The sequence below is a fragment of the Dromiciops gliroides genome, chromosome 6, assembly GCF_019393635.1.
Source record: "Dromiciops gliroides isolate mDroGli1 chromosome 6, mDroGli1.pri, whole genome shotgun sequence".
Taxonomy (NCBI): Eukaryota; Metazoa; Chordata; class Mammalia; order Microbiotheria; family Microbiotheriidae; genus Dromiciops; species Dromiciops gliroides.
Genome location: NC_057866.1, coordinates 3317547 through 3344596, shown reverse-complemented (window position 1 = coordinate 3344596; position 27050 = coordinate 3317547). Strand labels below are relative to the sequence as shown.

At 49.1% G+C, this 27050-nt stretch overlaps 2 protein-coding genes and 1 non-coding gene across 6 annotated transcripts in view; 2 read left to right on the top strand and 1 right to left on the bottom strand.

The window, feature by feature from the left end:
* The window catches only part of NAP1L4 (nucleosome assembly protein 1 like 4), a 32407-nt gene extending 9935 nt beyond the window's left edge, over positions 1-22472 (top strand). For 3 of the 4 annotated variants that reach the window (XM_043970058.1, XM_043970056.1, XM_043970059.1), the window contains 12 exons: positions 80-179; positions 2106-2247; positions 2378-2464; positions 4547-4675; positions 5520-5591; positions 7175-7314; positions 8213-8358; positions 11916-11938; positions 12577-12696; positions 15060-15089; positions 15422-15478; positions 21431-22472. In XM_043970058.1, the coding sequence (XP_043825993.1) occupies positions 100-179; positions 2106-2247; positions 2378-2464; positions 4547-4675; positions 5520-5591; positions 7175-7314; positions 8213-8358; positions 11916-11938; positions 12577-12696; positions 15060-15089; positions 15422-15478; positions 21431-21469 (1065 nt within the window). In that variant the 5' untranslated portion in view covers positions 80-99 and the 3' untranslated portion in view covers positions 21470-22472. Of the gene's footprint in view, positions 1-79; positions 180-2105; positions 2248-2377; positions 2465-4546; positions 4676-5519; positions 5592-7174; positions 7315-8212; positions 8359-11915; positions 11939-12576; positions 12697-15059; positions 15090-15421; positions 15479-17275; positions 17311-21430 lie in introns of all 4 variants that reach the window. The other variant, XM_043970057.1, reaches the window with a different exon arrangement.
* Positions 3299-3424, top strand: LOC122733160. Its single transcript, XR_006353752.1, has one exon. It is a non-coding gene; the product is annotated as a small nucleolar RNA SNORA54 (small nucleolar RNA).
* A 2948-nt stretch (positions 22473-25420) lies between the features above and the next one.
* On the bottom strand, positions 25421-25786 carry LOC122732564 (60S ribosomal protein L27-like). Its single transcript, XM_043972792.1, has one exon. The coding sequence runs from the start codon at positions 25784-25786 to the stop codon at positions 25421-25423; it is 366 nt and encodes a 121-aa protein (XP_043828727.1).
* Between the last annotated feature and the right edge of the window lie 1264 nt (positions 25787-27050).

Here is a 27050-nt window from a genome sequence, read left to right as displayed (position 1 = left end):
TACAGCCCTCGGTGTTTGTAGGCCACGGCTCTCAGGACCACTGGTAACACCGTTTTAAACCACTGTATTCTTTTCATAGAAAAACTCACAGACCAGGTGATGCAGAATCCACAAGTGCTGGCAGCTCTTCAGGAGCGACTTGAGAATGTGTCCCACACACCTTCAAGCTACATTGAAACGTGAGTACTAGGGACCCCCACCTGCAAGCAGCCTGGTGTTTAAGGTGAAAGGAGAGAACTCTTAGAAAAGGGGAAACTTTTTTTTAATTATAAAAGCATTTTATTATTTTCCAGTTACATGTAGAGATAGTTTTCACCATTTGTTTTTATAAGATTTCTAGTTTCAGATTTTTCTCCCTTCCCAAGACAGCAAGTAATCTGATATAGGTTATATATGTATAATAAAATTAAACATATTTCTGCATTAGTCATGTTATAAGAGAAGAATCAGAGCAAAAAGGAAAAACCTCAAAAAAGAAAAACAGCAACAAAAACAATAGAAATGGTATGGTTCAATCTGCATCCAGATTCAACAATTCTTTTTTTTTTCTGGATTTGGAGAGCATTTTCCATCATGAGTCCTTTGGAACTATCTTGGACCATTGTACTGCTGAGAAGAATCAAGTCTATCACAGTTGATCAACACATAATGTTACAAGGAGGTTTTTTTGTTTGTTTTTTTTTTTTGGTGAGGCAGTTGGGGTTAAGTGACTGACTTGCCCAGGGTCACACAGCTAGTAAGTGTCAAGTATCTGAGGCCGGATTTGAACTCAAGTCCTTCTGAATCCAGTGCCAGTACTCTATCCACTATGCCATCTAGCTGCCCCGATCAACACATAATGTTGATGATACTGTGTACAATGTTCTCCTGGTTCTGCTCATCTCACTCATCATCAGTTCATGCAAGTCCTTCCAGGTTTTTCTGAAATCTGCCTGCTCATTGTTTCTTACAGTACAATAGTATTCCATTACATTCATATACCACAACTTGTTCAGCCATTCCCCAATTCATGGGCAGCCCCTCAATTCCCAATTCCTTGCCACCACAAAAAGAGCAGCTATAAATATTTTTGTACATGTGGGTCCTTTTCCCTTTTTTTATGGTCTCTTTGGGGAAAAGACCCAATAGTGGTATCACTGGGTCAGAGGGTATGCACAGCTTTATAGTCCTTTGGGCATAATTCCAAATTGCTCTCCAGAATGGTTGGATCAGTTCACAACTCCACCAACCATGCATTAGTGTTCCAATTTTCCCATAGTGTCTCCAACATTTATTATTTTCTTTTTTTGTCATATCAGCCAATCAGGTGTCAGGTGGTACCTCAGAGTTGTTTTAATTTGCATTTCTCTAATCAATAGTGATTTAGAGCATTTTTTCATATGGGAATAGATAGCTTTGATTTCTTCATCAGAAAACTGTCTGTTCATATCCTTTGACCATTTCTCAATTGGGGAATGACTTGGATTCTTATAAATTTGATTTAGTTCCCTATATATTTTAGAGATGAGGCCTTTATCAGAAGTGCTGGCTATAAAAATTGTTTCCCAGCTTTCTGCCTCTCTTCTAATTTTGGATGCATCGCTTCTGTTTGTACAAAACCTTTTTAATTTAGTGTAATCAAAATCGTCCGTTTTGCATTTCATAATGTTCTCTATCTCTTGTTTGATCATAAATTGTTCTCCTTTCCAAAGATCTGAAAGGTAAACTATTCCTTCCAAAAGAGGAAACTTTTACAATTGTTGGTCAGAAGTGCCTTGGGCGGGGAAGATAGGGAAATGTTGGGCTTTTTTTATTGTGTGATGCCTTTTTTGCTCCATCATGAAATGGAAACAAAGCTGTAGAATTTTTAGTGCAATGCTCAGAATGTCAAAGATCTGCTTGAGCTGACTTTACAGAGCATGTCCTCTCCTGACTGCTGTTCTCAGACTTCCTTGGGACAGAGACAACTGGGCTCCTGCCTCTGTCTTCGGGCAGCAGCAGCAGCTCTAGCAGCATTGATGTGCAGGCCCAAGGGAGAGGGTTAATGGGACGGGAAGCCTGCTGAGCCCTCTAGATACATGTTTGTATGGTTGTAATGGCTCACATTTCCTGCTCTGTGTTGTCAGTTTACCCAAAGCGGTCAAAAGACGCATTGATGCTTTGAAACAGCTTCAGGTGAAATGTGCTCACATTGAGGCCAGATTCTACGAAGAAGTGCATGATTTGGAGCGAAAATACGCAGCCCTCTACCAGCCTCTCTTCGACAAGGTAGGATGCTTTTGCCCAATGCATTATCAGTGCCTTTTTCCATCTTAAGACTTGGGGACTTACAGGAAAGAGCTTGCTATATGTAATCTCCAAAATAAGTACTGGATTGTTTTTCTTCATTCTGATGCAGAGACGGGATTTTGTCACTGGCGATGTTGAACCTACAGATGCAGAATCTGAGTGGCCCAGTGAGAATGAGGAGGAAGAGAAGTTGGCTGTAAGTGAGAACTCCTGGAACTTTATGGCTAAGTTTTTCACACTCTTGGGTATAATCTTGTCTCTCTCTCTCTCTCTCTCTTTTTTTTTGGTCCTCATTTATTAGTTTCTCTCTCCCCCACTTCCCCCATTGGTTCCCCTCATATAGAAAGAATAGATGCTTGGTTATTGGGGTGAATAGTTTTTAGTTAAAACTTGCTAGAAGTAGTCAGCAAAGTATGTAAATTCACAGTGCACATGAGAATAGAAGGCAAACAAATCCTTGGAGCAAAAGAACCCAGAAGAAAATGCATCAGAGCCCGAAGATCTGGAGAGAAACATGGCGTTGGGCATGTGTTGGCCAGGTAGTTAGAAAGGTGAGAAAAATAGGAGTGAGTTAGGGATAAGAAGCGATATGGAGGATTTTTAAAAAAGGGATTGGAGGGGCAGCTAGGTGGTACAGTGGATGGAGCACCAGCCCTGGATTCAGGAGGACCTGAGTTCAAATCCGGCCTCAGACAACACTTACTAGCTGTGTGACCCTGGGCAAGTCACTTGATCCCAATTGCCTCACCAAAAAAAAAAAAAAAGTTCTTTTAAAAAAAAGGGATTGGAACTTGGTGGTACTAGTTTAGGGAAACTTGATGGAGATTAGACTCCATTGGTTTTTGGAGTCATGGTGTAGGCGCATGGCATATTTTGCAATCCTCTCCACTAGCCTGCTAGTGAGTGCAGTCTGGGGCTGTAAAACTATAGGCCATTGGATGAAAAGGGGAGTAGATCTAAAGAAAGTGTCTCTAGCCACTGTGGAAGTTCTTTTGTTAGTGTAGAAAAGGTCGGTCCCATGAGTAGCTCTTGGCACTGTTCGTAACCTGCTGCCAGCCATTTTCTGATGGTGGGTTCCATTCCGGTGCTACAGCAACACCCCAGACCTCATCCAGATTGACTCGGGTCTCTCTGTGCTGACAGTTGGGGGACAGCTTCAGTTCTGCTCGTGTTGACCTACTGAGGGCTTTAAAAGCCAGCAGGGGTATCTGATCTAGACCAGAATACGCCCTGGCACCTCTGGCTGCTGGGTTCATGGTTACATTAGTCCTTTGTTTTGTGTGTTTGATTAGTGCATCTTGTTTTTTATACCACACTAGCCTCCCCGTGATCTCCCCCCTCTGCCCCCCCATACATCACCCCTGTTACTTCCAGGGCACATCCTAGTCTTCACCTCTACCAAGAAGTGAGGCTGCTCCCACATCTGTTCTCTGGAACGAAGCATGGGCATTTCAATTAGCTGGAGTTCTGGATTGTCCTTTAATGTTTTCATTTCTATCATTAGTCATTTTAACACTGAAGGGAAAGTCTATAGCATAGTAATGGCATATGAGAGATCTCCTAGACCTTATGGAACTATTCTGGCTTAGAAACTCCTGTCATTTCACATTTGTGAAATTGTGACTCTTCTAGGTTCCTTTAAAGGTACACACTTCTGTCGGCAGACATGAAGGAATGCATGAATGAAAGACAAACAGATGTGCTAAGTGCTGGGCTTACAGTTATAAAGCAAAGATGGTCCCTGCTCTCAAGGAGCTTACAGTCTAACGGGGGGACACAGCACACAGAGGGGAACGGTGGCCAGGAGAAGGGGTCCTGTTTTTCCAGAATGTGGCTGCCCTCCATTGACTACAGTCTGTGCTACCTGTTCCCTTCAACATTAGGACCCGTTGCCTGCTTTCTTCCCTTCTCCTATGTGCTTGTTAGCACTTAGTTAGGCACAGGGGTCCCAGGGGACTCTAGTTTATCCGAGGAAGGGGGGTGGGGCAGAGTTGTACCTGAAATGCATGTGCTTGAACACATTGCCACCGCGCGGCCCCCCCCCCTCCCCCCATATCATGTTCTTTCAGGGCAGGGGCCATTTTCTTTGGCCCTCCCACCTCTCGGGAGCCATCGTCTCGTGTACACCGGGGCTCCCTTGTCAAAGGTGCAGGGCCAGGAATCTGAGGGCCGGCACCGGCCTGTGCATTCTGGGAAAACGCCTGTAGGCTACCTTGTTTGTGGGGTGAAACACTCGGTGTTTTGGCTTAATTCTACATTTTAAACTTCTCTCTTCTAGGGAGACCTGAAGAGCAAAGTGGTGCTAGCTGAGAAGGAAGCTTCTGCCGACGAGCCCGACCCCAAAGGGATCCCGGAATTCTGGTTCACAATCTTTAGAAATGTGGATATGCTGAGCGAGTTAGTTCAGGTGGGCGGCCTATGGCTCGGCTCCCCCCTTGTCCGCCTCGCGCCTCTTCTCTAGTAGCAGCCGTGTGGGAGACGCTGGCTCGGTCTTTGTGCCGATGCCATTTTCTGGGCCGGACGCAGTGTTAAGGCACTGCTGGAAGCCTTGGGTTCTAGAGCTCACTGGTTCTCCTGGCTGACTGACCCTCGTGTGGCTACACGGCATCGGACTCGGATGTCAGGCGCTTTCCCAGTCTTTCTCCTCATTGTTGGGCAGCGGGCTGGGATCCTCCTGGCCAAGCCTGTTGCACTGCTTGTGACTAGGGAGCTGTGCCAACTGCTCGTTAGGACTGTTCACTGCGGGGAGTTTAGGGATTCAGCTGCAGGCTGACTTTGCTTTCTGTTACCGAAATGGCTGCTGTCATAAGGGCTTCAAGTGAGTCGAATCAGGTTTCACCTTTGACTTCCAGAATTATTTTTGGAGCTCCGTTCCCCTAAAACAGAGGGCTGGGCAGGCTCCATGTTGAGTTTACAGTTTGGTAGAGGGCAAGGGGCAGGCCCAGGGCATGCTAGAGCAGGCACAAATAAATCTATCTGGGAGAGTGTCCCAGGGCTTGTGAGGGACTACGGGAGGAGCAGGGAGAGAAGCCTCTGAGCCCAGGAGGGGCCGGGGGCTGGAGCAGGTGCAAGGGTCAGGCCAAGGCTTGGACAGAGTCATTTCCTGTGAATGTTTCTTATAAAAGCCATGGGATACATGCCTACGTTTGGAGAGGAGACAAGGGAATTGTGATTGTCGAAAAGACCTTACTGAAACCAAGTTTTTCTCTGTACGACACACAGAGCTAATTTATTTTTTCTTTTGTGACCAGGAGTATGACGAACCGATTTTGAAACACTTGCAGGATATTAAAGTAAAGTTTTCAGACCCTGGACAGCCCATGGTAAGTATTGGAAACTTGAGTCCATGTTAGCACTCCGGTGGCTGGGCTTCTGGCCTGGGCAGACGTGACCCCTGGTGACACATGGGCCTGGACTTAGACGTTGGTCGTGAAGACCTGAGGCGCGTCTGCAGGAGCGGCTCTGGAAACACTTCTAGCACCCTCACTCCCGTGAGCGCTGCCCTTCCCCTCTCGGCTCGGCTCGGTCAGTGGGCTCCAGCCCCTGCTACGTAGAACGTAATGGTGGAAGACTAGCAGACGACACGGCGCGCTGTTCAGTTTTAGATTTGGAGCATGGTTCTACTGTGACCGAAGATGCCTGGGGTTGCGGTCAGCAGGGGAGCTAGGCATTGACTGGCCTTGGGCGACCTTGGGAGGACTAAGGAAGCCATGAGAGAAAGAAAGGATTAGGGGCAAAGGAAGGGAGAGAAAGGAGAAGCAAAGGGGAGAGTTGGACAAAGCGCAGAGAGAACCTGCTGGAACAACCCCCACTTTGGCTCACCACCACTAGGTGGTGCTCTGCCCCCACTTAAGGGCACCATGCTCCTGAAACGAAAACCTTGTTCATTTTCAGCCTCGTTATTTTTGTGTTTGAGAATGCAGCTCAAGCCAGATTGATCCTCCTTAGATAGATAAAAGCAAGGCTTTAGGAAACAGTTAAGTTTGGGAGGGAGAGAACTTCTCAAGGTCTCTAAAAGAAAGGGCTTTTCCCTTCCCTAAGTTGTACTTTGGACCCCCTCCTTTGACTTTCCCCACACCTCATTTCCTCTTTCTTCTTCTTCGGTCATTTTCAGTCACGTCCAAACGCTTCATGACCCCACTTGAGATTTTCTTGGCAAGGATACTGGAGTGGTTTGCCATTTTCCTTCTCGTTTTACAGATGAGGAAACTGAGGCAAACAGGGTTAAATGGCTTACCCAGAGTCACACAGCTTTAGTGTCTGAGGCTAGATTTGAACTCAGGTCCTTGAGTCCAGGCCCTGTGCTTTATGCACTGTGGCGCCAGCTAGCTGTCTTGCTTAAATGGCTCTTTTCTCATCCTGTGCTTTATATGTGTGCAATCTCTTTAAAATTCTGGTAAAATGTTTTCATACTTTTGGTTATTAATTTAACAAACATGACTATTTCCATATGCAAAGAGGAAAGAATTGTGTATGACAATGCAAATCTGTTCCATGCGGCTTTTTACAATACACACATGCCCACCCACTACAATTTCAGTGGGTGCCCTTCATGTCTCCCTCCCTCTGAACTTCTGTGCGTTTCTTGGAAGGTTTGCTTGATGGTTTTCTCTTGTTGGCATTCCTCACTATCCTTCCTCTTTCCTTCTTTCCCTACAAACAGCCCTCCCTCAAACCAAATAAATGATTCATTCGAATAAAACCGATGCCCCCAGCAGCCACTTCTGAACACGGAGGTGGCAGATGGGAAAGCTGGGGACGCTGCCCTGGAATGAGGGGGACGGCACCGTCTTTGCTGGGGACCCTCGGGGAGCCCTTTCCCGTGGGGTTCTGGGGTCTCCTGCGGGACCTGAGGAGCGGCCTTTCCGCCGAGATCTCTGGGTGACTTGTCCTCTTCTCTCCCCAGTCTTTCTCGCTCGAGTTCCACTTTGAGCCCAACGACTACTTTACCAATTCTGTCCTGACAAAGACTTACAAGATGAAATCAGAGCCAGATACGACGGATCCCTTTTCCTTCGAAGGCCCTGAAATAGTAGACTGTGACGGGTAAGAAGAAGCCCCCCGTTTTCTGGAGTGAATTCTGCTTGCTTTTTTATCCTCTCCCCCATTGGGCTAGCGTTTCCTAAGTCCTGACTGGGCACTGGGGAGACAGAGGCAGCCCGGTCCTCCTGGACCTTCTGTTCTATGGGATGGGAGGTCACAACAAAGCGGGGAAGGAAGCAAGCATTGATTTCTCTCCGAGTACTTCCTGTGTGCCTGGCGCTGGGGGTAAACACTTTGCAAATATGATCTTGTTGGATCTTCACACTAACCTTAGGAGGTTAGTGCTCTTAGTCTTCCTGTTTTACGCTTGACTTGCCCAGGGTCTTCCTGTCTCCATGAGGATCTCAGGAAAGGTCTCCTGAGGAAGGGAGCTGGGGAGAGGATGGCGGCAGGAGTCCCATGTGCAGGATGGGTTCATCTGGCATCTCCATCTCTGGAGAACTTTCCATTTTCTTGACTGAATTTCTCTCTTACTAGAAAGCAGATGGGAGGAAACGTTGGCTACATGGGTGTGAACCTGCCTGCATGTTTTATTTACACAGAATTCAGGTGGATGAAGTGACATAAACGTGCTAAATGTGGACGATTCTTTCATGTCGTTGATAGTGTCCCAAGGACGGCTCCAGTCTGTTGGGAAAACCACTGTCCTGGGCAAAGGGGCAGGGCATCCCTTGGTATTTTGGCTCTAACATTCTCTGGCTTGAGTTTGTTAGGCTTGTTCTGTCATACCCACTCACAGACATTTTAGGGAACAGTATTTCCTCTTGCATCAAAGTGGCCTTGGTCTGGAACCTCTGGGCTGGTTTCAGAGCTAGAGGGATAGTGGGGAGGGCTTGGGGTCAGCTCTTTTGTGCCCTGGATTCATGGGGCGTGGCTTTGTGATTTGGCTCTACTCCTCCAGGTGTACCATAGAGTGGAAGAAGGGCAAGAATGTCACGGTGAAGACAATTAAGAAAAAGCAGAAACACAAGGGCCGCGGCACCGTGAGGACAGTCACAAAGCAAGTCCCCAATGATTCATTTTTTAACTTCTTTAGCCCCATCAAAGGTAAGCCATGACATGGCCTTGAGATCTTGATTCAAATGAGGCAGTTTTGTCAATTGACTTTAAATTCGTGTCCTAGCTAGGGAGACTCAGGGAGCGCTTGTGGCATTGTGGTTTGTTTTCTGCTTGTTCTTAGATCGTTAAGGAGGGAGGCCTTTGCCAGCCCCTAGTTCCCCTCCTGTTTTACAGGCAGCTGTCAAACGAGGCCCAGAGCGGTGTGAAGGGATCTTCCCAATGTCACCTAGAGAGATGCCAGATGCTCTGCTCTCACTCCTGCGCTCTTTAGAACCTAGTTTTTGGAGCTGCTCCTGTGCCTTCTACCTCTCCTGCCCTCTGCCCTCTCTGGAGGAGGGAAGCTGGAACGGGCAATCTGGTCCCAGCTGGGCAGGCAGCTGGGGGGTGGGGTGGTCGGGTGGTCGCCTTTGCTCTGGGACATGATGTCTTCCTCCAAGAAGAGGTCAGCCTTCCTGCCCTAGGGTATCGCCTCCCCATGTCGTCAGGATTTGTGTTTGAGCACACACTGCCAGTGTTGTGGCCTTTGCTCCTCACGTGGGCTGTAGTGGACTAAGTCATCTTACAAGTAGATCAGCGTGGCTTTGATCCAGTTACAGACTAAGAAGGCCGATATCACGTGGTCCTTGGCTCTCTGTTAAAGTAGTTATGATCAGTTTTGTATTAGAAATAATGGGAAAAGTGCTTTCTGATTTACTCTGAAGATGCCAGCATAAAAAAGACTGGAGAACTCGCCCTTTGTTTTCACGTAGGTTAATTGTTGTGGCTCTAGAAACAGCCTGGCTGCACCTCCTTCACTGTAGCCTGTGCCTAGCCCAGCTGTACTCTGTACAGCTGATGAGGTTTGGACAGGAGTGCTTTCCCAGCAGTCCCTGGGATTGGGCTTCTCTTCCTCTTTGAAGCAGGTCACTTGTGCTTTTGAAGTGGTCCAGCTTTGTAAAAATATTAGGTGACCAATTTTGGGGTGCCCTGGCAGTGCATCAGTCATCAGCCTGGAAAAGGGCCCCTTTTTGGAGCTCACAGAGGTTATTGCAGATCTCTGGGGGAGTCATGAACGACATCAAAGGAGAGTTTGAATGAATGACCAGAGCATCTGCTGATTTCTTACTGCTGAGCCAAGGGCTGACTCCCACAAATAGAAAAGCAAGACAGCCCCCTGTCCTTGGGGAAGCAACCTTTCTTTTTTCTTTCTAATGAAATCAACATATACTCCATTTTTTGGGGGGGGTAAATATTTTATTTTTTCTGATTACATGTAAAGGCAGTTTTCAAAATTCATTTTTTATAAGATTTTGAGTTGGAAAATTTTCTTACCTTACCTCCTCCCCAAGCAGGCAAGCAACCTTATATAGGTTATGTGTAGTACGGTCAGGTTAAACGTATTTCCGCATTAGTCATGTTCCGAAAGAAAAATCAGAACAAAGCAAAAAACCCACCAAAAACCAATGAAAATGGTCTACTTTGATCCGCATTCAGACTCTGTAGTTTTTTCTCTGGATGTGGAGAGCATTTTCCATCCTGAGCCTTTTGGAGTCGAGGGAATCACTTTTCTAATGGGGAAGACAACACACTTGTGTCCTTGAGAAGAGCTTCCTCTCTGATCCCAATATTTTGTGCCCGGGAGTGCCAACCTCCCATATCATTTCTCTCCCCCCCTCCCCCCCCTTAGTCATAGACTCAGGAAGTTGGGGCCCCCGGGGTGGGGCTTTTCATCTGTTGGGTGTTGCCTGGGAAGGACCAATCACAAAAAGAAGTGTTTGGGTTACTGCCATCGAAGCAGAGCTGAGCTTTTGCTGCCCAGCACGAGGAGCCACACAGTCAGCTGGGGAGGCCCCTCCCCTGGGAGAAGTTTCACTTGGGATTGGGAATCTGAGCTGTTGGAACTTAAAAGTTGCCAACAAGCCTGTGGTGGGAGGACTCTGGGAAGGACTTGCTCTGTCCCTGGCCGGGCAGTCCGAGGGCCTATGGGCAGGCCAGCCACATGAGGCAGCCTCTGGGGCCCCCTCCTAGGACAAGAGGAGCTCTGGGCCCCCATTTTACAGATGGGGAAACAGGCTCAGAGAATTTGTTCAGGATGCCACAGAGCGAGTGGGAGTTTGATCCGGGCTTCTTTGCTCTGTCCTGAAGCACTGAAGTATCTCTGGAGTCATGTATCAAGCATATGGGGTGTACAGGGCAATGGGAAGAGGTTTCTAGCAATAGAGCATTCTAGGTCCCATGTAGAACATTTCCATGCCTGTTTCTGTAGCTGTCAAGTTATGTCCCAGCCCCTCTCAGGTCCATGCCCTTGGTCCTCAGCCATTTGTCTTCTTTCCCTGGGACATCCTCCAAAGAGCCCTCTGATTGTTCTCCTTGTTCTTGTCCTCGCTTTTCTCCACTTCATCCTGATTTTGTCACCCAGAGATCCGACTGCATCCCTTTTGTACTGACCCAATGACAGAGACAGGCCCTTCAGTTGGGCACGGAAAGCCTGTTGCCTTCTGGCTCCCTCTTCCTTGTCCAGTCTTCATTCACTCTCCTTCATGTGGTCTGTCCTAGACAGACTTCTCTGCCAGCCAGTCCCCCGTGATTTTTATAGACAGTGCCCTTGCCTGTGATGCCTTCCCTCCTCCAGGAGGCCCTTCTGATTCCTTCCCACCTTGAAGTTGTTTTGCATGATCTGAGCCACTCTCAGAGGAAGAGAAGTGCTTTAAAAGCACAGATGCTTTCAGTCTAGTGCCTCGCACATAGGCGCTTAATCCCTGTCTAGCCTAGTTAAGTGCTGCTTCCACATGAGACACTTGTTCCTCAGGCCTGGGAGCAGGGACATCGGTATGTAACAAGGGCATAGATGAGGCCTTTGCCTCCTGCCCAGCTCCTCTCCCCCCATAGCCTGTGTCTTGTCTCAGATTCTGAGATTTGGCCCAGGAAGGGGGTGTACCCAGGGTTAGGGTTAACTTAGACCCTTTTCTCATTTAGCGGAATGCAAGAGTGCGCCCAAGATCCAATCATAGGGTCATTATTTAGAATTCTCTCTGGTGTCTTATGAGGTCCTGGTTTCTAACCCCATGATGAGCAGGGAATGCTCAGGTCCCAGAAAGGTTAATTTTCTGGTTTGTTCCATTCCTGGTGTCACTGTAAGGCTGAGGTGGAAATACTTCCTGTTCACTCATTATTTAGATGAGCCCATTGGGAGTGTATCAGGCAGTGTGCCCCCGCTGCACCCTGCGTCATATGGACACACTGATAGCTTGTATTCCCCGGGAATGATTTTCTGGCCAAATCAAGTCCAGACCCATTCCTCCAAGTTAAGGTAGGGGAGGGCTAGGTGGGTGGGAAACAGATGAGCTTTGATGTTTTGGGGGTTGCTCTGACATGTCTCAAAAATCATTGGGAAGCTCTCTTTCATGAAGTGTTAAAACTTAGTAATTTCCAGGGGGTGGCGGGGCAGATTAAATGGATTAGAGTTGTGAAATGTTTCTTCCTCATTAAGTCAACCAGGCTGGGGGCAGAGTATGACAGAAATACTGTATTTAAAGATTAACAGCATTTTTTCTTTATTTTTATAGTATCTGGGGATGGAGAATCACTGGTAAGATTCCTGTTTCAAAGCTTCATTTATTCTCAGATTGCTATTAGACATTTCCATGTTCTTAAGTACTCACACTAATTTATAACGAATCCCTAATGAGAGGGGTATACCTCACACTAACCCCAAATTAGTGCTGCATTTGCGTGTGTGTGCTGTTCCCCCCCCCCCATAGTAACAGAGACCACCCTTGCCCTAGAGGCACAGGACCCAAGAGCCCAGTGCTCTTGGCTGCATCTCTTCTCTGGCACGCTGTTCCTTTAGTGGAAGTGCTGACTGACTTTTTAAATAGCCTTGGAGGGACTTTCTTATGTTATGAAACAATTACAGTCAAGTATTTTAAAATGAAAACGGCCCGAATGTCATGGATGGTGTTGGAGGCCAAGACAGTGGTCTTCTGTTATGTGTGTGGTCAGCGTTGGTAGCTTTTGGAGCTGGCCCTCGATGGAAATTCGTGACCAGACCAAATTTACCTAAATCTATCCTTTTTTAAAAAAAATTAAAATAAAAAAAAATACCTATTTATTTTTACTTTTTTGCCTAATCTGTTCTAAAGCCAATGGTCATAGATAATGTTTTGTTTTTTTTCTCCATTCCAAACAGGAGATTATGGTACTTAATTGTTTAGCTTTTCCCCACAGGATGAAGATTCAGAATTTACATTAGCTTCAGATTTTGAAATCGGGCACTTCTTCCGAGAGAGGATCGTTCCCCGTGCGGTCCTTTATTTTACTGGGGAAGCCATAGAGGACGATGATAATGTATGTATGTATGTATGTCAGATCTTGTCAGTGATCGCTGTCGTGTCTGCTTGGGTGTGAGCAGACCACAAAGGGCCTGTTGGCTTCTGTCGAAGAGAGTTTTGGAGGTGGAGGAGTCAACCAAGGCTCAGAGGGTTTTTTTTAAATGGCTCAGTTGTCTTTGTGACCTTGGACAATGGAAGGACCCAGAGCAGAAACCAGAGCTGAATCCTAGTCGGGTTTTCTTTCCCACTTAGAGGGATTTTATCCGCTTATGCGATTTAATGTAGGATGAGATAAAAAGAGCATTATTAGTTTGGCTTTCCTTTGGACAAACATCTGGCAAAACTCTTCACTTCCTGGTATGCTGGGAAAAAATAGAAATATGGGTGAAAATGACCTCATTCTCTAGTGGACTTTTCCCCGTTTGAATTCCCACACAAGAAGGGGTTTGTGGGCACTCTCTTGTGTGCAGGTGTTCTTGGGGTCATTAATATGTAACCTTTGGGTAGCTTGGCCAGGCCCAAGAGCCACTGGGAACCCTGGTGCATTCAGATTCAAATTTGGGGAAATAAGATTGGGTATTCCAAAGCAGAACTGGCAAAAGTTTTGCATTTCCGTTTTTCCCTTGTTCTTAAGAGGAGCTTGTTTGGGCAGTTCACCCCTGTAGTTCATACCTCCAGTTGTCACTTGTGAAGCTTTGGCCTCCCTTGGCCAGCTGTCTGACCCTGGCTTTTTTGTTCCTGCATCACCAGTCCTGTCTTCATTGTCTTGGGATCTAAAGGCTTAGAACTGGAAGGGCCTTGGGAGACTATCTTGTCCAGCCCCTTTTTTACAGACAAGACACTGAAGCCTGGAGGTTGTGACTTGCCCCAACTTAGACAGGGAGAATTGCCACTCTAGCCCAGCTTCTTTAGGTCTGTGCCAGTCATACCAGGCTAAGGTGCTCAAAAGGAACCTGTTCTTAAAAATCATCTCAGGAAAGCCTGTAGTCACCATCTGACTCTTGAAAGTCCTTTGCAGAGCGGGTGTCCATCTGGCACAAGGGGTCGTTTTGTTTCACAGATGTTGTCTCTTGTGAGCAGAGCCTTTGGGGTGGGTATTAGGGGCAGTTCAGATCCTCCCCAAGGCTGGTGCCAACCCTCAAGGAGCTGCTAGTTCTAGTTGAGGGGTGGGGCAGTGAGGGACAGGATATCTGTGGAGAGAGCTGACATAAAGGAAGGTGAGTTGTTATAAGGGCATTGGCTCGGGGCAGCTAGGTGGCACAGTGGATAAAGCACTGGTCCTGGAGTCAGGAGGACCTGAGTTCAAATACAGCCTTAGACACTTGACACTTACTAGCTGAGTGACCCTGGGCAAATCACTTAACCCCAATTGCCTCACCCAAAAAAATAAATAAATAAGGGCATTGGCTCTTTACAGAAGAGAGTGGGTGCAGACTTGCTGAACATCAGAGAAGGCTTTCTAGAGGAGGGGACGTCCAAACATTAGGACACCTAAGGGCCCGAAAAGATTTGACCTCAAGATGTCCTGGTACCTTACATGTTGTTATTTGAGGATAGGTCACTCGATTTCAGATTCCACTTGGTTTATCCAAGATACTGGATGTGTGTGTGTGTGCACGCGCACATAGGTACATGCATACTGCTGTCACGCAGCCAGTGCGGGCTACAGCTAAAGGATTTGTCACATGTATGTCCTTAAGGATTTGTTACACGTGTGACTTAACCTTTCAGTGTTGTGGGGTGCCGAGAAGGTGCTGCCCTGAGAGCTCCTAATATGACCGAAATCCCAGGCCCACTTCCTGCCCCCATCTCTCCTCCCAGTCTGCGGAGTGTGGCCTCCTGAGGACCCTCAGCCTCCCCAGTGAAGTGATGTAGTGGGTGCAGGAGAAATTGCTTTGAGACAAGCTGGTGTTTCAGCCTGGTGGGTGCCAAAGGCCTGACTCGTTCTATGCAAAGATTTCCACTTGACAGCTGCAGAATCGGCTTTTGCCTTTGCCTTGTCCAGGGTGTCCAATAAAGCGTAGGTTTGCTTAGAGCAGACCTACAGAGAACTGAGAGACACGGAAATCACCCACCCATGAAGATCTTTTCCAGCCTCCCCTGCCCATGAACCTTCCTGTCTCTAGCCAGAAGTGCCCTTCCAGTGGGGAGAGGCCAGACTCTGCTGTGCTGCAGTCAGCCATGGGGAGCTTTGTCCTCTTCTCTCAGCAGTGGGTCAGCAGCCCCAGGGGTGGCACGGTCGCCTTGCTACCCCAGTGAGTACAAGGCACGATTTCCTGTGGCACTTTTGGGAGAGTGGGAACCAACTGACCCACGGTGGCTTTGAGACCAGGTTGCTGTTCTGTTGTAGAAATCTAAAGGTGTTTTTCCATTTTTCAGTTTGAAGAAGGCGAGGAAGGGGAAGAAGAGGTGAGATGTGTTCAGTGGTGCCTTGGGGGAGGTGCTCTAGGTTGTCGGGGGGGGGGGGGGGCAGGGGTGTGAACACTTGGAATTTGTTGTTTGGAGCACGCTTTTATTTGCACCAGCAACTAATGTGTCTCACACCCTCCACCTCGAATAGGTAGTCTTTAAAATTGGACACTGGCTCCTGGAGGAGATGTGCTTACCCTCTCTGTGTGTGGACTCTTGGGTGTGTGCTGGGTGGAGTGTTTGCCATGGCCCGCTTAGTGTCCTATTGGGAGTGTGTGGCAGGGCCGACAAGGAACCCCCTTGTTGACTAGACTTGTGTCTTGTTCACACAGGAATTAGAGGGTGAAGAGGAGGGAGAGGAAGATGAAGATACAGAGAATGATCCTAAGGTGAGTGGTCTGAATGAATAAAGCCGAACCCTCTGGGTGATGGTTCTGGATTGGGTCTTTTTCCCAAGAGAGTTCTAGACCCCACCCCTCGGACCTGCTGTTTTGGTCTTCCACACTCAGCCTGGTGGCGTTACGGTGCTTAGCCCTCAGCTTCTCTGCAGCACGAGGCTGGCGAAGGACTGCCTTTAAAAAGGCAAGCGCCTCAGTGGTCTCCCCTTGCAGCTCTCCCTCCTGGGCCCCATTTTAAATAGTGATCTGGGTGCTCGTGCCTCTTTGGGAAAGAAAGATTAGACACTGGGGTATTTGTTTTTAGAAATCGTAGCATTTTAAAATAGGACTCAGTGTTTAACGAAAACCAGTGAATCCTCAATACAAGAAATTTTGGAATAATTATTATTCTTGGAAAAACTTGGATTTTCCTTGATCTGACTGAATTCCTAATGCTGCCACGTATGTTTCCAAACTAAGGCCCATCCTTCTCCACCCTACTTTCTAAGCAAAAGATGAAGCAATCCCAGCTCTTTGGCTGATTATTCTCTGGCAATAAATTAACCAACTTGCTGCCTGCATGGGAAAAATCTGATGGGCCGTGAAATCTAGCATTCCCTGGCTGTCGTGCTTCTTCCCCACCCCCCTACCCCCGAAGGCAAAAGAAAATATCGAGTAACCAGTGCAATAGCCAGTCCAACTTGGATTGTTTAGCACTAAGCCGTGCGCAGTGCATGCTCATGAGTGAAGGCCCGGGTTGTCAGGAAAGGGCTTAAATTGGAAGTTGGGGTGTTTTGGTTTATTTTTGTTTTTTAATTTGCCACATAAATAGTTCTCCAGGAGAAGACCGACAGAAATGCTCCTCTTAAAAAACGAGCCGGCAGGCAGGCAGGCAGTGACGCCCTGTTTGTTGAATCCCTGTCATGTGCTAAATGCTCACTGCCCTAGAGTGATGTTCCTTCCCCTCAAAGCTCACAGGCTAATTGGGAAAGCAAGCCCAGCGCATGTGAAGCACTTAGCCAGACAATGCAGAACAGCAGGTAAACGTCCATTTTGGTGACGTGGATACAAAGTAAACCCGTTATCGGAAGTACTCTTGGGTTGCTTTGCAGTCGGGGCTGTCCCTATTGGCGTCCTCGGCCCACACAGAAGAGAGTCAGAGCTGCGTTTTTTCTTTCAGCCAGTCCCACTCTTTGGCTTGGTTCTCTGTATGCCCCCAGATACACTCTGGGTATAGGTAGGTGCTGGTGGGGCTGCTGCCAGGGCAGCTCCTTGGGGCTCTCCCTCTCTTCTCTTGTACTGCCCTGCCATAGTTATACTCCCCTTTGCTTCCAATCTTAGGCATCTTTTGGAAGAGCCCCCCTCTCCCCACCTCTTACCAGGGGCCCAAGTACTGCCCGCCTTATGAAGTCAGTCGGGTAAAGGGAAGGGAAGCCTGACGTGGAGCGAGTCTGGGCAGGGGAGCCAGCCTTGGCCAGCGCAGGGATGGATGCACCCTCCTGGGGAAAGAAAGGGGCTGTTGGTTCTTTGGGCTCTTGGCACAGTAAAGACGGACCTTTACAGGCACCTCTTTTTCTAAGGGACAGAAAAGCTCTGGGTGAGGAAAAGGCCGTAAGCTGGGACAGCATAACTCAGTTTTAGGTGGTGTTCTCTGAGAGATGAGGACTTGGTGTGCTAAGGGTGCAGATCTGGCGTGCTCAAGTGGCCAAGTATCTCCAGAAATTGTGGTTGTTTTCCTCCTGTATGATTTTACACATTTCATTGTCTTTCATGCTGACGGTTCCTTTCAATTTTTTTTTCCCCATTTAGGTGTAATTTTTGTCTGTTTATCATTCATATCATAGGTAAGGTGGAATTCCATTCATACCTAACTTGAAAGCTGATGTTCTGTAGCCAATACAATGTGGGGTTGTTGACTTATTGATTCAAAAGAGAGTGAAGCCACCACAGACAATAGAACACAGTCGGTCTAGAGCTGGGTTCCTGAGGATTGTGTCTGTAGGAGGAACCTCTGCAGTGTGGCATTTGACACTTGGCCACTGAACTGTACTAAGCTGGACGCCCTCGGGCTCCTGGGTCCTACAGCCCAGCCTTCTGACCAAGCTGCTCAAGCTGGGGAGCTGCCCTCTGACTGCCTGGCCTGACCTGAGGCCGCGGTGGGCCCCCGGGCACCCTTTGGGAATCAGGAGAATGGAATTTGATTTTGTTCTTGAGTGTGTCAGGAAGAGATGTCAAGAAAGACATCTAGGACGTGCATGTAGAGAAGTCAGCCCGGAGAAACATAAAGCAAGGGAGGCAAAGACACATTCTTTCCAAGAAGGCACCCAGTGTATGTAGGTTTCAGTCGAGCACCCGTCGGGTGTTCTACTGTGAAGTTTGTGAAGAATTTTGTGATTAGAAAAGGGACCTGAATGAGCGAGAGAACGTTCACTGAATTAGACTGATCCAGCCAGGCTGTCCATGAGGGACCCTCTGGCAGCCAGGTAACCATTGGAGCTGTGGAGCCCTCTGGAGCTCTCTGGGTGCCAACACCCAGCTGTGCTCAGGATGCTCCAAGCTGGACGTAGCTTAGAGTAAGTTACTATAAGGATGCAAGTGGGAGGGGAAGCACTTCCTGCATCAGCACGATACATGAGAGCCTGAGGCCCAGGGTGAGGGTGGGTGTGGGCACAGAGGGAAGGAGAGCTGGTAGTCAGAGTTCCTGGGAGCACTTTAGGAAACTACTACCCCTGTTCTGGATTCTCGAGAAGGCCGGGTCATCACAAAAGGGCTCCCCTGGGAAAGCAAAGGCCCCCTACCTGAATGAGCACTTGCCAATGTTGGTCTTACACCAAGCCAACCTTCTTATTTAATAAGATCCAAGTTATATCAACAGACTGTCGAAAGCAGCAGCTCTAGAATTAAACCCTGTTTTGTCATATTTGAAGAGCGGATAATTAAATGGGGCTCATCTAGGACTTGGTTAAACTCTTGTCTTTTCCAACAGAAAAATGATTTGACTTACTATGAAGACAGATTTTGCTTTGGATTTTTCATAAACTTCTCTAGAAAACAAAGTATTTAAAAAAAACTCTCTAAAGCAAATTCTTTTGCAGCAAATTAACCATTTTAAACCCCATGAAACCCATTTTGTAGAGCATGAATAGAGGCTGCGGGTGAGAAGGTCGCCTTGGTGATTAACCTGGCTTGGTTGGGAAGACGGGTCCACACCATGTTTGCTTGAGATGCTTCTTACTGGGATAGCTTCACGCCACAAAGTGACCCTCATTTTCTGGCCTAGGATCCCCTACCTGCCACAGTTCCTGCTTTGCAGACTTTCCTTGTGGACACCAGAAATGGGCTGATGGTCACGTCAGGGCCCGTGGAAGCTGGTTTGGGGCTTTTTATGCCTGGTTCCCCAGCAGCTTCTTACCTCTTCACCTTAGAGATGAGAGAAGCAGTTGGTTTTTCTTTCAAGCTGCACATACTTAAGGCCATGTAATTACTGTCATGGAAGATAGGCAGGTTCTCATGCCCTTTCTCAGGTGGGCCTGTGTCAGTTTTTTAACGGGCGCCGTGACATGTCAGTCTTTGTACCTGCTTGTAGTGATTGGCTTTTAAAAACACTCACCTCCCTCCTGTGGAGATCAGGCGGGGCCAGGCTTTACACAACTGGCCCTTCACAGCAGCAGATGGTCTCTTTTCTCTGCAGTTTCCCTGTAGTTCCAGAAAACTGTTGGAACCTTATTGGGCAGAGTCTGTGATGTGGAGGGGTCAGTCAGTAGGGTGGCACTGGCCTTTGACAGAGCCTTCAGGTATGTTCTGAGCCTGGTGCATTGTGCTAAAGGCAGAAGTGTTCAGTTGTTTAAGTTAGGCTGTGAATGGGATTAAGATCATTACATCTGACACCCCCCCCCCCCCCCCCATACTAGCAGTTTACTGTCCAAGTTGGAAGCATCTACTAATGTTGCCTCAGAATGCCACTCTTTATTTAATGTTGGTCTGGTAGTGTCAGCATCTGTGATGAGCCACCGTAGCTGTTGGCCTATTCTCCCTGCAAGCTTTCCCTCTTCTCAAGGGATCTATTGAGCCATTTGGAGACATGTTGATCTAGCTGGCCCTCAAAGAAAGCAGAAGCCTTTTTTTTTTTTTTTTTTTTTAGTGAGGCAATTGGGGTTAAGTGACTTGCCCAGGGTCACACAGCTAGTAAGTGTTAAGTGTCTGAGGCTGGATTTGAACCCAGGTACTCCTGACTCCAGGGCCGGTGCTCTATCCACTGCGCCACCTAGCTGCCCCGAAGCCTTTCACAAAGCTTCCAGTTGCTTAGTTATTGCATCAAGTCAGAATTGGAAGAGACTTCTCTTAGGAGACTCCCTGTCTACCCATGAGTAACTGAAAAATAAGTTTCCAATATCAGATTGACAAGAGAAGCAGTGAGAATCACTTTTGGGGTAGAAGTAAGGTTTTGTTTTTCCAGGCAATTGGGGTTAAGTGACTTTTGTCCCGGGTCACACAACTAGTATGTGTCCAGTATCTGAGACCAGATTTGAACTCTAGGCCTCCTGACTCTAGGGCCAGTGCTATACCCACTATGCCACCTAGCTGCCCCAGAATGAAGTATCTGGCCAAGGTTTTTTTTGTCACTAGAGACATCTAGCGCCTAGAGGCAGTGGCCCTGTTTGCACACGGGCCAAGGTAGATTAGACAAGAGGCTTGGATCATTTCCTAGTGCTGTGGAATTGTCTTTAGCCAGGGCTCTTAATTCTCTCCCTGACCCACTGGCCTTGCATTAATTAGCCTTTCCCTGTAGCTGCCTCAGGCTCTCCCTTGTCCGAGGATTCTGTGGAAGGTCGAGTCCATTCCAGTGCCTGGTGTCAGGAAGAGATCTGATGCTCTGCACAAAGAAGTAGCTCATGAGCCTCGTTCATCGTTCATGTTTGTGTAGCTCTTGAGCATTTACAAAAGCAGCTCAGAGTGGAGCTGGCTTCTAGGTGATGGATGGGCCCCGCTGTATGTGTGATGACAGTCTGTGCCCCACGGTCACCCCAGGGCTCAGACCAGCTCCAGAGGAGGTTAGGGTTAGCTTTACAGCCCTTTGAGAGAGGTTTCAAAGGTCATCGAAACAAACAGGTCACGTACAGCTGTCGTCCTCTGTGAGCTGTGTTGGAGTCCTTGATGAGACTCCTTCCCAGCTGCCCCAGGTAGCAGGGTCAGGGGTGACCGATGGGGGCTATGGCCCCGTCCTGCTGTTGGGGCCCAGATAGGCCAGAAGTCTTGCTGCCCAGGGGAAGCTTGGTGGGCTTTTTCCATGGTGAGTAGCAGCCTTGGGAGCCACCTGGGATTCTCAAAGCTCTAGCTTGGCTCCTGGGGAGGGGACCCAAGTTGTTCCTTGTCCTACTCCAGTGGTGCCAAAGGCCCTGGGAAGCTCGGCCTCCGACCGTAGGCGCGAGTCAGGCCTAGCGCGTGTGCTGTCCCAGGCCTTCTCTCTGTCTGAGGTCTCCGGGAAGCTCTCTGCCCTCAAGGAATCGGGTCCTTGGATGAAAGTCCTTGGACCATTCAACAGTCAGTGTCTTGGGAATGTGTTTGCTTTTCAGCGTGGGGGGTGTGGGGGGGTGCCTTCCTCCTAAAGCATCGATTTACAGCTCAGCTTTCTAACTTTTTATCACTGTATCATGGCACATTTAGAAGCTCTCCCATCAGCCCCTGGGCTCTTTTGCCAGTCTAAGCTTTCTCCGTGAAAGTGAGGAAGAATGCTAGGCACTGGGAATTGTTGGCATCTACCCCAGGAAGTCCTTTTTAAAAGCACGTCTTTCAAACGCGCACACGCCTGCACGTACGCTGTTGGTGCTTCTCTTGGGGGTCACTCTGGAGGGACTTCCTGTAGTTTGATGCATTCAGTCCAGGTTTACTGGGGAGCAAGGCTTGTTGGGAGCTGGTGGGCCAGCTGCGAGGCTGCAGGCTCAGGGTCTCTCTTTCTCTTGGCAGAGAGAATGCAGCCAGCCTTCGGAGTGCAAGCAGCAGTGACACGTGCGGATGCACGCCCCCCACCCCCACCCCCCCCCTTGGGAGAGGCTGGGCCACCTCGGATGAAGGAACGCCTTGGGATCCCTGGCCTGTGGCTCAGGGTGTTCACTTGCTGCAGCGCAGTCTTGCTAACAACGCTTACGGTTAACTTGTTTTCAAGTGCGTGGTTTTCACTTACACTTTTTTTCTTTTTGCCTAATTTGTACAGTGGTAACTTTGATGCATTTCGCAAATAGGAGGTTTCAGTAAAGTGCCCTCTCTGCCCACTATTGCCCGCTTGTGAGCCAGGCAGGCGTACACACACAGGTGCCAGAGCTCAATTGTAACTTGGTTAAGACAAAGAGGATGTAGGACACACATGCACATGCACACATACGCACGTGCACACTCACGCTTATACACACACACACACACTCCACACACACTCCACACACACTCCACACCCCGCCGCCCTGCCCTCGCCTGCTTCCTATCATCTCAGAGCTGCCAAGTAGAATAAAGTCGTGTTTGTTGGGGCTTGGGCAGGTCATCTTCCTATTTATTTCCTCACATTTGTACCTACTTGGGATCGCGCTCATTTCTGAAACCATGTTTTGTGACGCAAGATCTGGCCACTTGGTGCCAGGGAGGGGCTTGTGTATCCTTCCTGGAGTGGAGACTGAGGCTGCTATGCTGCAGAAGAGAGGGGGGTGAGCTGGCTGGAGTTTGGGTGTGCACGCCGGCCCCGGGGGCCTCCTCCTGGTTCTTGGCTCCTGCTTTTCTCCCCGATGCTCTGGGATGGATGGGTTCATTCTGTCTTTCTGTTGGCACCTTTCTAGTTACTCAGTGCCCGATGCCAATCTCCAGACACCATTGACTAGCAGCTTTATCAACACTGTGACCAGGCGTGTCGAGAGTGCCCCGGCCTTACCTTAAACAGTACACATTTGTAACTTAATACTAGACCGTGTTTTCAATTTGTACAGACTAGTTAGAATATTCTATTAAAGTTGTGAACCATGAACATGACAGTCTCCGCACTGGTTCTTGAGGTCTGGGTCTGCATTTTGGGGGATGGAGAGAGCTACCATCCCACCTCTCACCACGACTGGGCGCCCATCCCCATCCTCCTCCCCATGGGGTAGGCAGCACTGGGAAGGCCTCAGGAGGGAGACCCCTGGAGGCTTGGGGTGGGAGGCCTTCTCCCTCCCTGACCAGTGGTGTTCTGTGTGGGCTTGTGCCTTGGAGACCCTGGACCCAGGGCCCGGGGGGGGGGGGGGGGGAGATCTGCTTCTCATTCCAATGCCCCACTCAGAACCGCTCCCTGCTCCTGCTGGGAATCTGCCCAGCCCAGATTAAGAAAACTTCAAGTGGGAGCCTGGTGATGTCATTGGCACTTAATTCAGAGGGCTGGAATGGGTCGGTGTCCCAGTTTGCCTGGGCCCATTCTTGTGCTCTGGCACCACTGCTGCAGCAGTCTGCCCATTGACTTGTTTTCGAGATCAACCCCAAGTGGAAGAATACCAGGCCCAGGAGGGAGATGAGAGAGGGTGCAGGAGACTCAGTTCGGTTTGGAATGGGCTCTCCTCTAGATCTGGGGGTGGCCCGCCGCTTGGCCAGGCCTCCCTTTTTCCACCCCAGAATGCCTCCGCATTCTCATGAAAATGCCTGTCTGCATGTCAGACCCAAGCTGGAGAGCACCTCAAGAGAGCCAGCGGTCCTAAGTGTGAATCCTAGCCCCAGCACCCTCAGGCAAGGACGCCCACTTCTGTGAGTTGAGGGGGGAAGCCATGCTGTTGAGGGCCCTTCCGCCCCTGATGCCTTTCTCCCCAACCCTGCACCTCCCCCTGACTCCTGGCGTGTGGCGGCATCCCCTTGCTCTTCCACGGTGTTTATCATGTTGGGTCTGCCATGTGCCTCAAGTCCAGTTACAAGGTCCAAATGAAGCCTCTTGTGTTTGCTCTGCTGTCTTCTTAGCTGGTTCTGCACCCTCTACTCTCCCATTATGTGGCACCTACAGTGTACCCAGGTATTCTGCCATTTGCTTTTTTATAGATATCTTCTTAGCTCTAGAACTGCATACCCTTTGATCCAGCAACGCCACTGCTAGGTTTATATCCCAGACATCCCCAAAAGAGAAAAAGACCTATTTGTGCAAAAATATTGATAGCGGCTCTTTTTGTGGTGGCTAAGAATTGGAAATCAAGGGATGCCCATCCATTGGGCAATGGCTAAACAAACTGGTCGATGGTGGTGATGGAATATTGTTGGGCTCTGAGAAATGACAGGCTGGATGATTTCAGAAAGGCCCGGGAAGACTTGTATGGACTGACGTGTAGTGAAGTGAGCAGAACCAGAACATTGTGCACGGTGACCCCCATAGTGTTGGATGAAGAGCTGGGAATGACAACTATTCTCAACAATACAACGATCCGAGACAATCCCAAAGGACTCTGGATGACACAGACTGAAGCAGGCGATTTTTCACTTCCTTTTCTTCCCTTTTATTCAAGTTTTCTTGTACAAAATGACTGATATCATAATGTTTTACATAATCATACGTGTATAACCCATATCTGATTGTTTACTGCCTCAGGGAGGGAGGGAGGGAAGGAGGGATAACAATTGGAACCCCAAACTATAAATAAAAATGTTTATTAAATTAAATAAATGTTGAAATCCTGACTTAGATGCTTATTAAGGGCCTAAGTCTCCTCTCTGCCTCCCTAGCTCACAAGGATGGCAACCAGTTACTCTTCCTAGTAGAAGTTAATTTGGAGGGCAGGGCTTGGGTCTGACTAGCTTCCTGTTTCAGTGCCTCTTGCCATTGCTTTAATAAGGACATGTTGAATGGGATGGTGATAAGCGGAGAGCCCTGAGTGGGGAGGGTGTGCTAGTTTGTGAAGATATCTGAGCCCATTGAGAAGGTTGTGGGATTCCAGTGTGGGATGGGCATTAGCATCATTGTGGGCAGTCCAGCAGTGGGATGGGGTATCCTCCCACAAGGGTGACAGGCTCTTGGTAGGGAGAGGGAGTCTTCGGAGGATTTAGGGGGTGGGGGGAGACTGGACCACTAAACAATAACTAGGAATTATTCTACATCCAGGGCGAGGGGCACACTGGCCTCATGGGCTGTACTGGTTGCCCTACAGGGGAGGGAAGAGCAGACCAGGCAGGGAAAGGGCCTCATCCCAGCCCAATCCCAGATGCTTTCCCATCCTACCCAGTGATTCTTGCCTTGCAAATGTACTGGCATCCTCCAAAAATGGTACCTTGGGTCAAAGCACCAGTGCTCCTGCCCTAGGTATGCCCCATCTCCCCAGATCTCTAGTCCAGCTGCCTCCACTATGCATCCAGGAGCATTTCCGAGGCAAGATGCCCAGACATGCGCCTTTCCCTTCATGTGCTGGGTTCGTGTGTGTGTGTGTGTGTGTGTGTGTGTGTATGTGTGTGTGTGTTTGTTTTCACTCCGTGCTGCTTGGCAGCCCAGTGCCCTCAACCAGTCTAAGCAGCCCAGCCCTGATCCTGGTAGGGACAGAGCCCCAGAGGCATAGGGAGATTCAGCGAGGGGGGCCTCACGGAGGAGGGGACTGGACAGAAACGTGCAGGAAAAGAGCCTGAAGTGGAGGCCCAGGGCCTTGGGTGACACCCACTGAGGGGGTGGGGGGCTGCTGAGTGCCTCGTACCGTGCTCACTGCTGGGAATACAGAGGAAAAATGGACTTTGGCCGAAATGACAAGACCCGCAAAAATGAGAGAGCAAAGAAATTGAAAGTAGGGACAAAGGCATCTCAGGAAAGGGTTCTGGGAAGTAGAGAAGTCAAGGTGGGCTTGCTGGAGGAGGTGGCATGAGCTGCGCTTTAGAGAAAGCTGGGACTTTTTTTTTTTCACTTTTAATAAACATTTTATTTACTGACCAACAGTAGTTCTAAAACTGTAGCTTCTGGAAGAACCACTTGTTTTTGCCTGTCTTCTACCTCTCCTCAAACTGGACCTTGGCCTCCCTTCTCGCCTTCTGTTTTAGCGCAGGGTCACAGAACACATCCTTGTTGACAACTGTTTTGTCCAATGGAATATGTACGGAGTATCTGGTGGGCATGAGGTGGTTGTAGTTATAAACTTTCACCAAGGACCTGATTTTCGATCTCTTGGCAATCTTCTTTTTGCCCATTGCTTCGGTCACCTTTCGAGGGTAGCGGTCGATGCCTGCCACCAAGGCATGGCTGTAGGGCCTGTCAGATGTCCCATCATCAATGTTCTTGACGATGACAGCTTTGTGCCCGGAGTACTGCCCGGCCAGGACCAGTACCACCTTCCCGGGTTTCATGAACTTGCCCATTTCTGGGGAGAGAACACAGCAGGAAAGGGACCCTTAGTGCTGGGGAGGCCGAGGCACTGCTGAACCCAGAATCAGCCCTAGCTCCTTCAGCCTCCCCTCGGGCCCACATCCCCGCCCATCCCACAGGTCCGGAGGCCCCCGGGTCTTTGCTGAGATGGGGCCCGAGAGCCCCGGTGCCCCGTAGGGTGCGGATGGTGGCGGATCCTACCGGGGCCCGGAGCCCAGGACTCACCCAGCTGGGACTTCTAAGAGTAGGTGTCTGGGCAGAGGTACGAGGCTGCCCCAGTTTGACTGGGCTGGAGAGCATGGAGGGGAGACCATCGATAGGCCCAGCAAGGTCAAGGTCAGCCAGAGCCAGAGCGGCAAGAAGCAAGCAGAGGGAGGGCATCTAGGTGGCTCAGTGGATAAAGCACTGGTCCTGGATTCAGGAGGACCTGAGGTCAAATTTGGTGTCAGACCCTTGACACTTACTAGCTGTGTGACCCTGGGCAAGTCACATAACCCTCATTGCCCTGCAAAAACCCCAAAAAACAAACAAAAAAGCAAGCAGAGGGCTTTGTGCTTCATCACAGAGGTAGATAGGGAGCCATGGGAGCTCCCTCCTTCAAGGCCCCCTGCCCTGGGAAGCCTGGCCCGCATGCCCACTGCTCTCTCCCCTTCCCAGTGAGCTTGCCTCTGCTTACTCTGTAATTAGTCATGATAATAATGACTAGCATGTGCCACTTGACAAACGGGGTCTCAAGTCCTCACCACAACTCGGGGGAGGCAGGAACTATTGGTGTTTCCATGATGGAGTCGAGGCAGCCAGCAGACAAGCAGTTGGCCCCAGGGCTCCCCGTGAGGCTCCAGGTCCTGTGCTCTATCCACAGAAGTCTCTAGGAGGCGGTGCTGTGCCCCTTGTGTGTCCCCAGAGCCGAGCATTTAGTAGAAGCCCTCGAGCAGCCTGGTGTTGACAAAGCCTTTTCCTCATGCTCTGCCCTGTGAGACAGGGAGTGGTCTAGTCTTAACCCCATTTTACAGAGGAGGAAACTGAGGGCTTGGATACCTCGTCCAAGGTCACAGAGTCCCTGTGTGCCAGAGGCAGGGCCTCCTAACACCATTTGGGCTTCTGGGTCCCCTCTGCTGGCAGAGTTTGCAGGATCAGGGCGGGGGGGCTTCAAGATTCTTTTTTTTTTTTCTATATATACTTTTTTTTTTTTAGTGAGGCAGTTGGGGTTAAGTGACTTGCCTAGGGTCACACAGCTAGTGAGTGTTAAGTGTCTGA

Coding starts and splice junctions, on each gene's coding strand:
- LOC122732564 (XM_043972792.1), bottom strand. CDS start 25,786: ATGGGCAAGTTCATGAAACCCGGGAAGGTGGTACTGGTCCTGGCCGGG.